At 48.2% G+C, this 11,534-nt stretch overlaps 1 protein-coding gene across 1 annotated transcript in view; it reads right to left on the bottom strand.

The window, feature by feature from the left end:
- Positions 1–3,455: 3,455 nt before the first annotated feature.
- Positions 3,456–11,534, bottom strand: part of DNAJC18 (DnaJ heat shock protein family (Hsp40) member C18) — a 30,138-nt gene continuing 22,059 nt past the window's right edge. The window contains exon 8 of the mRNA XM_004609918.2: positions 3,456–6,777. Coding sequence (XP_004609975.2) covers positions 6,653–6,777 — 125 coding nt within the window. The 3' untranslated portion in view covers positions 3,456–6,652. The remainder of the gene's footprint in view (positions 6,778–11,534) is intronic.

Genomic DNA, 11,534 nt, shown 5'->3' with positions numbered 1-11,534 from the left:
TGAACCTGGGCCGGCCATGGGAAGGCAAGTATACTCCATGCTATAGTATCTCTGCCCAACCACCATTTTTTTGTTTCTTTGTTTTGGGCCACACCCTGAGTGCTCAGGGATCACTCCTGGTGGGGCTTGGGGAACCATGTTGAGTGCTGGGGATGGAACCAGATTGACTATGTGCAAGGACAGCCCTACACACTGGCTGTACTACTGCTCTGACCCCTAATTCAGGGACATTTAAACATAAATAGCCACATGTGGCTGTTGGGCTGGCCTGGGTGGGCCCAAAAGGTGCTCTATTGATTGTGTGTTTCAGCACGGAGCCCTCTCGAACTTTATCATGTGAATGTTCATCTGAATTAGCCTGAACAAAGTTGCACATTCCTTTGGCACAGGGATCCTTAAGTCCTTTCTATGAACTGTGTCCCCTCTCTAGGGTCTTTTATGAGGTGATGCTTAATGTCCCTTGTCACTGAGTGTTTATTTCCTCACACTGGAACAACTGGAATTTGCCTGCCAAATTTTGGGCAAAACCCTGGAGGTCAGTAGGGTCGTTCTGTCAGCTCCCCAGGAGATGGGGGGTTATGAGCAAGAGAGAGACTCCTGGATCCAGATCCAAGCAGACCTGAGGGATGGTCATCTGGTTGGGGACTGCTCCTACCATGTTAAAAACACCCTGAGTTCCTGGCCAACCAGGGCTCCACAAGGCTCAGGATGACATCACAGCACAAGCAGCTGGGTGACCCCCCCCTGAGAAGGACTGCCTTTCTGTACAGGATTGTTATTCTGGTCGATGGTCCAATTATTTATTGCTGTGTAAACTTCCCCCCTGCCCCCCCCAAAAAAAAAACTACACCAAAACCCTTACAGGTTAGGTAAATTTGGGGCTTGGGAGAGTGCTCAAAGGGCTGGAGCATGGATGTGGCATGCACTGGACTGAGGTTCAATCCCTGACACTGCATGGCCTCCTGAGCATGGCCAGGTGTAGCCCTGGTAGCCCCCAGGATTGCTGGGGAGGCCCCCAAATAAAGACAAAACAAACATGATAATTTTGCTCACAAGTCTTTAGTTGGGCCAGGATCAACACTGAAAGCTCATCTCTGCTCTGCACAGTACCGGCCGAAACAAGGGGTGCAATTATATGGGGGGGGGGAGCAGGAGGATGAGAAACCCCACTCCAAGGATAGCTCACCCACATCTCACTCCCATAGCCAGCAATAGGTACTGCCCGCTGGGAATTCATCTGGCCAGGGTCTGATTCTCTGTGCACCACTGGGCTTTCTCACGGCATAATGACTGGGTTCAAGAGGAAGCATTCAGAGTGACAGAATGAAAGTTAGAAGCCAGTTTGTGCTTTGTTTTGTTTTGTTTTGTTTTGGGGGCCACACTTGACAATGTTTGGGGACTACTTGCAGTTTGGTACTGGGGATCATCCCAGAGGTGCTTAGGAGACTGTACAGTACCAGGGATCAAACCTAGGCCTCTCACATGCAACGCATATATACCAGCCCACTGAGCTATCTCTTCCACCCCTCAGCCAGGTCCTTCTTTTTCCTTTTGTTTTTGCCACACTTGGTGGTGCTTGGGGCACTATGTGGTATTAGGAATTGAAATCATGTGCACCCCAGCCTATTGAGCTCTCGCCCTGTTCCCCAGTATCAGTTTCCTCAGGCGTGGGTCTAAAAACTGGCTTGGTATCATTTCTGCTCTATTCTGAGCGTTAAAGCGCCAGAGTCCAGTTCAAGGGAAGGAGAAATAGTTTGCTTCTCAGTAAAAATAGTTGAAGACTTGAGCTGTCTTCCAGAGAAAGCATGTTATTACTTTGGTGGTGGAGAGGGCATACCTGGTGCTGCAGGGCGATTCCTGACTCGAGTTAAAGGCGTCAGGAGATCGTATGTGGTGGCTGTGTGCCAAAGAAATACCATGGGTAGGGTATGCCTTGCACACATCTGACCCTGGCACCACAAATGATCCCTTAAACAGAGTCAGGAGTAAGCCCCGACCACTTCTGTGTGTGTCCATAAAATAAAACAACACAGGGGCTGGAGTGATAGTACAGTGAGTAGGGCATTTGCCTTGCATGCGGCTAACACGGGTTTGATCCCTGCACCTCATATTGTCCCCAAGCACCACCAGGAGTAATTCCTGAGTGCAGATCCAGAGTATCCCCTGAGCATTGCCAGGTATGACCCTAAAAGGCTAATGATAATAATAATAATAAAAACAAATTAAGCAAACCAGGTTTGGCCACATATAAGGTAAATTCTCTCCAGCATCCAGATGGCGCATTATTTCAAGTTCAGATAAAATCAGACAAGATTTTATCTGAAATCTTGTAAGAGAGACAATAATGAAATAAATACACAAATCCAAAAATAAGTAATTTCATTACAGCTCTGACAGGAGTCAAGAAAGAGAAGAATGTGAGTGGGTTTTTGTTTGTTTTTCTTTTTGGGTCACACTTGGTGATGCTCAGGCGTCTATTCCTGGCTCTGAACTCACTCATGAATCCCTCCTGGAGGTGCTCAGGGGACCATACTGGATGTTGGGAATTGAACTGAGGTCGGCCAATGCAAGGCAAACACCCTACCTGCTAAGCTATCACTCCAACCCCCCAGAGTGTGAGTGGTTTAAAGGGACTGAGCACAGGCAGGATGGCTTCTTCGAAGCAGCTGAAACCCCAAGAGCACGAAGCGAAGGGGGTTGGGCATGTGATGGGGGGAAAGTTTCCAGAAGGTAGGAAATATGCAAAGTATATGTAAAGGGAGTTGGCAGAGTGTAGTAAAAGGCTTGTTTTGCAGGGGGAAAAGTCATATATACAGGGCAAGCAGTGGCAGAGGCCAGAAAGTTGGTGGAATCTTATTTAATGTTAAAATAGGTGAACTCCCAGCTGTATACTCAGGAATCGCTCCTGATGGTCTTCAGGGAACCACATGTGGTGCTGGGAATTTGAACTGGAGTCTACGCATGCCAGGCTAGAACCTCAACCCCTATACTGTCTCTCCAGCTCAGAGCATAGTGTTCTTTGGGGGGCCTAGTCCCAGCCCAATGCCTGGGGGATCATGCAGCTCGGTGCATCAAATCTGGGTGTTCCACACACAAAGCAAGCACTCCAGCTGAGACCTCTCCAGGGCCTCACAATTCACCATTTGAACAGGGTATGGAGTGGGGTGGGGAGTAGGGGCAGAATCTCGTGCTGCTGGGAATTGAGCTGGGGGCTTCCACATACTTCTGCTCCTGAGTCATCCCCAGACAGACCCGATGCTGAGTAGCGTTGGTCTGTAGTAAGCAGCATTGTTAGCTCACAGCTCCCTCCTGCTCTGACGCCAACGGCACCTGTGATGGATGAGGGTTCTGCAGCAGGGGTCAGAGGCATCTCTCCGTCTCAGTGGCTCCAAGTAAGTCAGGCAATGTGCAGCATGCAAGGTCCAAGAACAAAGGGAAACAAGCCACTCTTTTTTATATAGAAAATTGTTTAATTTTTCTCTCTGTTCAAATACACTCAAATCCAGATGCAGCAGATCAGGTGACCAGATCTTGGAGCTGATTCCATCTGTGTCAAACCTGCCTCTGGCCACAGAACACTCACATCTCTAATTCCAAATACTGAGTGTGATGCAAATGATGTTGTGAATAGCTAACACGTGGGTATATAATTACTCGGTGGTCACTGTGCAAGGCATCAACAATGCAGGCTCAACAACAACAAAAATAAGATGTAGATAGAGTAAGTAGCTTGGCCCTTTTAAAAAATAAATAGATCGGTAAGCTTACATCTTAAATGAATCCAAAATAAATTTTAAGTGCGAGCTCCTGTGAGGAGCAGTGCATGCAGAGACAATGAACTTGCAAGTATGGCCAGGTGGAATAGGAAGCTTCTGGAATCCAAACAGCACCTCCTCCCGAAGCCAGTCCTGAGTGTTAGGTTGAAATGAGGAGGACACACACATGGCCAGGCTGCTAGACCCCATGTTCCCCTGGGCTTTGGAGTTTAGTGTAAATTCCAGCAGAAAACATAGCAATGACATTTTCTTACCACTCCTCCCAAACCCCAAGGCCTGGGGCTGATCAAGGACGTTCGAGTGTTCTGGTGTGAGCAGAGGAAGCCCAGGGTTGCCAGTCTGGGGACACAGTTTTCGTCATGCTGCAGAGTCCTTTGTGAAGAGAAGGCTTTGCATCTTTCCCTCGCAGGCCGCAACTAGGCTCAGCCTAATAAATAAGAGCCGCTTCTGCCGGAGTCTCGAAAGCCCCATCTCCCAGTCCTGCTCCCCTCATGTGTCCACAACCTGCATTTCCTGTTCATAGAATAACTCAGCCCTGCACGCCAGGTACTGACAGCAAGAATAAGCCTTATCAAAGTGTTTATATGATCAGGAAGCCTTTCAAGGGATGCAGGCAAAGGGAAGATGCTTATTTTACCACCATGCAGACAGCCCATCTAAAATATAACCCAGGAAATGATAGTTTAACAATATTCTTGACAGTACCAAACAGATTAAACTACCCTTCAACCTAAAGCAAATACCATCCCCTTGAGGAAACCCAGATGTAAGGGTTGTGTTCTATTAGGTAATAAATAAAACAGTACCATCGCTGCTATAAAAACAGGTGATAGACCTGACATTTAATGGAGTTAGTATTGCCTCTATTTATATCATTGCAAATAACTCATCTCTGCCCTGAAATCCATAAAGTGTGTGACTACGCTATTCACGGGCAGCTAGAGAGGGTCTTTTAACCTGTCAAGTCAATGTAATTATGGCCCATTTTCTAGCCAACATTGGGTTGAGAGCCTTAATTTCTGTGTGTGTAGAAAAAAACTTTCCATATACCTATTTGGCCCACAGGCACATTTTGCAGTGTGAAACCCCTCCTCATTCACTCAGAATTAACCAGCAAAATCCGGCCATCTCTGCTCACCCTCCCAGCAGTTGAGCAGTTGTTCCCCCAGGTGCCAGTCTATACTCCTTACCTCCGCTTCCATGGCCTGACCTTGTGAAATGCCCGTATGTAGAACCTGCTAGTCATGTCTGCCTACACATGGTTAGCATCTGCAGGGAGAAACTCTACTCTGGCAGATAGTGTTAATGTAGCCTCTCCTCCCAACAAGAACTTTTCTCCTATCCTGAAGAAAACACAGAGGGCAGATTAGAGTGACTGACTCTATCCTTTCACAGATTCTGGACCACCTGGACAGTTCAACCCTGGTCACTTGCCTCCAGCCCACTCAGCCTAGACAACAGCTTGCTTCCGTGTCTCCAGTGAGAAGGGATGCTTGCCTTTCAGGAGCCTCTTGTTTCATACTGAGAACTGGTATAGAGAGGGTTTTACTAGCGCTTCTGAATGGGTACGTCCATAGGAGGGTGACATGGTCACAGGCCGGGTGGGAGGGAGAAAGGGAAATCGTTGCATAATATTCTGCTCAAACCACTGGGCTAGAATCACCTGAGAAATGGGGCGATCTCATCTCGGTATCTGATCATCAGCCTAGCTCTGCCACAGCTAGGCTTGTGGCCCAGGTCAGTCGCTCCTCCTCTCTGGGCCACTGTCCTCATTCAGAAAAACAAGGAGACTAACATGTCTACTTCACAGAATTGGGAGGAGGCTAAAGTAAGAAAAAATATAGGTGCAATCCCGTTTCATACTAGGCACTCAAGAATATATTGGATACACAAAAAAAGCGTCTCATAACACAAACTACAGGGCACCGGATCAAATAAAACAACTCTGGGACCCCCCAGATGCTCAGAACCATGGAAAGAGGCTCTTTCCTCACCATCTGCCTCCCCTAGGCTAGAGCAACAACCAAACTGGTCAACACAGTTCCTCTTTGGTCTAACCACTGCACTCACAGGGTGGGGTATAGGGCATCCTGCAAGAAGACAATTTTCTGGGTTCCATGATGGAGCAGAGAACCACCAAGCAGCTGAGACTCAGTGACTGCACTTACCTCCACCACTAACCTCTGCCCCTGCTTCCTGCTGCCAAGGGGGCCACTGAGCTGTTTTTACTCCAGGACGCTTCATTTCTGGACCCTCGACAAGACGGGGCGGGCAAGGACATCAAACCTGGCAGATTCCTAATGCTAGGAACTCTAAGTAGCTATTAGGCATATAGAAAATTACTGACAATGATAATTTACTTTTTTTTTTTTCCAAAATACATTTCCACTTCCTTAGAAAATGGAAAGCTAAAGTCGGAACACGTTCCAAAGACTGAATTCCCAAGGAGCGGGATGATGGTGATGAGGGGAGAGGTGAAATTCATGGTTTCACTGTAAACAACTAAGGTCATACTGCTTTGGCTAAGTCAAGGACTAACAGAATACTGGGACTTAACTAAAGCAGGAGGAAGAAACAGGTCTATCGGGGATATTCCGGGAGCAGAAAGGCCTGGAGCAGGGGCACTGATCTGTCACTTTGTCACCAATTTAATTCGGATGGGCTGTTCCTGGGCCCTGGCACCAGCCCCCAGGAAGGATTGGTGATGACAAATCTGACTCCATGCTCAAGCGCTGTCAACTCTGCCCACCACAGTTAGCACATTGTAAGATGTTCGCCACATGTCCTAATTTTGTATTATAAAATGGAGTTAGGAACATAAATAGTAACGAGTAGCAAAAAAAACCCCAACCCTGTTGTAGGACTCTCTCATCCTCTCAGCCACCTCTGAGGAGGCCAATGATTTTGGAAAGTTTATCACAGTTTTCCAGTTTCAGCGAATCTGCTTTCTGTTTCAGCCGTTCATCTCTGTACAAGCCTGCCAAATTTGTCAGCTCCGACTCTGAAAGATAAAAGAGGTCACCCGTTCGTCAACAGAGCCGAGCTCTCGGTTTCATGTGGAAAGGCTGGAATCAAACGCTTTCACTTGGGAGTTCACGCTTCTTTCCATGACATTTCAGGCCCACCCAGCCACAGAGGAAACACAGGCCAGGCAGCTCCATGGCACCAGGTGCAGAGGATTAAAAGACACCTGTGTCCCCGGGGCCTGCAGGAGCTGTGCCCTGTCATTAAAGCACTGCGCTCAGTTCTTATCAATAGAACATTTGGCAGCGGACTTAGGGGAAGCTGCACGTGTGCGGCAAGAGGCGCCTGCTCCCCGCCTTCCCACCAATGGTATTCTGAGGGCAGTCCTGTGGCCCGCTCCTGTCACCGAACACAGACAGCTGCTTCATTCCTTCCCCTGCTCGCTGCTCAGACACGCGCGCCCACAGAGTCATGCCCAGCGCCAGGCCTGCTAGCGAAGGCAGCTTGCTTCGTCCCCTCGCCGCAGGTGGGATCCCTAACTCAAAGGCCAGCGGCAGCTGGGCTCTTGTAAAAGGGAAATCATCTGGATCCAGTGACCTTTGTCTCCTTGACTAAATGCATTTCATTTTCTCTTCATGGCAGAGAAGGACATTCTATTTTTAACCAGACTATAATCTCTGCTGTCTTCCCTGGCTCAAAGGTGCTTTGGCCGCCTTCTATTTCTGAGGCTTTTGTAAAGTTCCAGCCAGAGACACTCTCAGGCTGGACTGCCAGAAAAGCACCTCCGGGGAGGTGTGTGTGGACGGGCTGGCCGGCAGCTGGGGGTGCGGCCGGAAGCTCCGACTGGTGGCAGCCACTCGAGGACCAGACTCAGGGAAAGTGCTATTTTAATCACTTGGAAAGATGGCTGCCCATTCTTAATCATCTTGGGGGCAGATTTTGTTTTTCTTGGTGGAACAAGAGGCACCTGTTCCGATTGGAAGCAAGAATGAATACTTAGCCCAGGGTAACAATGGGCATTCGTTTCTGAATAAGTTTCTACCAACACAAAGGCTGGCATTTCTGCTCACAATGATTCTATTTACACCAAATAAGGCCCAAAGAGCAGATTAAGAGCAGGACTCCAGGGTGAGGGGTGGATATGCATGAAAACCCTCCTCTGACAAAGGAGGCTCAGAGCCTGCACCCTAGTCCGGTGGCAGTTGCTTGGCAAACAGCAGATCTCCTGGGCTCCAGAACTATGTGCTCTCACCCCCTGGCATGAGTGCCCGTAGTCTGCTAGCCAGAACTTGCCTTGGCACAAGCATCTTTGTAGGTGGATGGGTTCAGGGAAATCCTGTGTTGTCCCCAAACCCTTTGCTCCTGGGCCCCGCCGAGAGCATGGCACGGACCCCATTTTGCGGTTCTCTGGCCTGTGGGAATCCTGTTCAGGCCTCTGGAAGATAGTCAAAGTCTGAATATTCGATGGCTTTGCTGTTCCTTGAAATGATTTCCTCAAGTATTTTTGTTTGTTTTCTTAGTTTTTCCAAATGCCTCACTGCCTGAAATCTCATTCAGAAAACAGAGTTCTTTCTGTTTCTATGGTAAAGACCCCCCCAAAACCCATGAAAGACAAACACATCACTAAGAATGCTCTTCACCGGAACTCATGGGCAGGGAGCTGGCCCCTTGCTCCAGAACAGTGACCTTGCACAAGGTCAGTGAAGAAAGGTCAACTCATGAGTGGGCTGTGGCTGATGCCGCCTTTTAAGTAACTCAAAAAATAATCTCCAAGAGGGATAGATCAAGAGAACAATTTTAATTTCTTGCTTTTTGATTTTGGAGATGCACTCGGTGATGCTTGGGGAACCATCCGATGCTTGGGATCAAACTTGGACCTCCTCTGTGCCTACGCTCAGCCCACTGTGCCCTCTGACCTAAAAACACCTTTGCTTCTCTGCAAAATACTTCTCTTGCCCTGAGTGCTGGTGTAATATGTGGATGGAGCACTGAGTCTTCAGGGTAAACTGACTCAGGAGAACTGCCAAGAAAACTATGCCACAGTCTCCCCCAAGAACATGCACGAGCGCCCAGCTTTGAGTCTCGACAACTGGAAGACCCCAAGAGATTCCAACACCTTCCAATCCCACCCCATGATCCAGAGGGTCATCAGGTCGAGCAGGGCTCACACAGGCCAAGATTCCTCCAGAAATCAGGCACTTAATATATGCTAACGCCGTGCTGAGAGTTATGTCTACACCACCTTCCAGAATCCTTTCTGCTCCTGCTCTCCTGAGAAGTTTATTCCATCCCCACCGCAAAACCTAAGCCCTAACTCGCTCTGCTACCCTGATCCTGGGCATAGAGAGAAGTGTTTTTCTCTGCCAGTCATGGTGATGAGCTCAGTCCTGCCTGTTATAGTTGGTCCAGCCCAGCCCAGTGGCATAAGTTTTATTAAAGCAGCTGTGGGGGCGTAAACATGGCAATTAGTGCTCATAGTAAGGAATTACTCATTGATGTTCACTCAGAGGAAGCATTTGAAAGAAGAGCGCACAGAATAAATGAAGAAAAGATTTAAGAAAGACAATTGTTCATTTTGCTAAAACACAGTTTCCATTCGGTTTTTTGCCAAGAGGGAACTTTGTTCTCAAGTGGGTTTATTTTTACAGCTCCCAGTGCTAAATTTAACCTTGTTGGCTGCACTTGTGGCTGGATCCAGAGAGCAGATGCTGCTTGTTCTCAAATGGCACTTGGGATGTGTGGAGGCTCCAGACAGCCCCCATCCTTAAATGCCACGAATAGATTATTAAGGGGTGTATGCTGATAACCCCCCCCATTTGGAACTTGTGGGGACATGCATCATGCTTACCCACTGGGTAATTTATAGAGTGCCAAAGCCCCGGGAAGAAGCTTCATGGAGACGGGTGGGAGCACAGAATCTACCTGAGCTGTGATCCTTATCACGAGCTCTGAGCTGGAGTTCCAGCTCAGGGGTATATTTGGAAGAATATGAAATGCAGATTTTTATCCAGTTCTCACAGAAAGCAACAAATTCAAAATCCTCACACAGCTAAAAATTATGGAGACTTTTAGGACACAATGTAGTTTTTACCTGATTTGGATCCATGTATGTACATGCCTTTTATTTATTTATTTATTTATTTATTTATTTATTTATTTATTTATTTATTTATTTATTTTGAGGGAAGGTGCCTAGGGCTCGCTTCTGGCTCTGTGTTCAGAAATCAGTCGTGGCTGGGCCAGGGTTGGGGGGCACCGTATGTGGTAGCAGGGATCAAGTTTGCATCTCAAAAGTTAAAGCTGGGCTGGTAAGAGAGCCGGGCAGTTAAGGCACTTGGTTTGCATGTGGCAGACCCTGGTTCGACCCTGACACTGCCAGGTGCGACCCTGAAGTGCAGTGCCAGGAGTAACCCCTGAGTACCACTCAGTGTGGTTCCAAATCCATACCACCCCAAAATTAAATAAAGCTTTCTCTCTCTCTCTTTCTCTTTCCCTGAGAGAGGGAAACACTTCCAGTGGTACTTAGAACCCATCCAGAACTGAAGATCAATCCTCAGATTCTATATATGTAAAATATGTACTCCAGCCCTGGTCCCTAAAGTCAAGTTTTTGTTTTGTTTTTCTTTTGGGGCCACATCCAACTGTGCTCAGGGGTTACTCCTGGATTTGTGCTCAGGGATAAATCCTGGCAGGCTCAGGGGAACATATGGGATATTGGGGATAGAACCTGGGTTGGCCACAAGCAAGGTAAGCGCCTTCCCCTCTGTCCAATCTCTCCGGTCCCCTAAAGTCAAGTTGTGAAAGTAGTTAGGAAGCCAGAAAGGTAGACCAGGAATGAAGGCACTTGCCTTTCAGGTGACTAACCCTACCTGAATCTCCGGCACCACATACGGCCCCCCATCCACTGACTCACTCCTGAATCAGAACCACTTGACTGGGCCCCCAAATGCAACCCCAAATAAAAATACAGTTAGGGGCAGGGCTGTGTGCGCACATTCTATGCAACTCAAGCAGAATGGGAGCCTGCTGGGGGCATGCTGTGGAAACCCAACATATAAGTTCTTAGAGCACACATTTTTTGTTTGTTTGTTTTCTTTTTGGGTTATACCCGGCATTTCACAGGGGTTACTCCTGGCTCATGCACTCAGGAATTACTCCTGATGGTGCTTGGAGGACCATATGGGATGCTGGGAATCGAACCTGGGTCGGCTGCATGCAAGGCAAATGCCCTACCCGCTGTGCTATAGCTCTAGCCCCCGAGCACACGCTTTGCAGGTATGTGACCCTGGAATTGATTTCTGCCACCCAATGGCCACTCACGAACCAATGGCAGTGTTTTTTACAACAAATAATTTTATTTGGGGTGGGGGCACACCTGCTGTCAGAGCTCAGGGGCTATTCCCAGCTGTGTTTGGGGGTCACTCAGGGGACCATGTGGTGTTAGAGATTGAACCTGGGCCTCCTTCATACATGGCATTTGCTCAACCCACTGAGCCACCTCTTCGGCCCCAAATAAGCCAAGTGGCAATCATCCCACACAGTCACCCCGCTGGCAGACTCACCTCCATCCTTACTGAGGCAGCAGATCCTGGGAGGGACACTTATGCTTGGTGGCCACAGTGAATGGAGGGGACAAGGCATATGACTCATACCAATGACCTATAAAACTTTGATCTGGCTCCAAAAGTTAGGCAAGCCCAGTCAGACTTCTCTCTAGGGAATGTAGAATTAGGAAACGGTGGACTGAACCAGCTGACAATGGGAACTTGAAGAAGAAGCTTGTGAGAGCAAGAG

This window comes from Sorex araneus, chromosome 6 (genome assembly GCF_027595985.1).
Source record: "Sorex araneus isolate mSorAra2 chromosome 6, mSorAra2.pri, whole genome shotgun sequence".
In the NCBI taxonomy this organism is placed as follows: domain Eukaryota; kingdom Metazoa; phylum Chordata; class Mammalia; order Eulipotyphla; family Soricidae; genus Sorex; species Sorex araneus.
The sequence above is the reverse complement of the archived record's forward strand: the minus strand, read 5'-3'. Positions and strand labels throughout refer to the sequence as shown.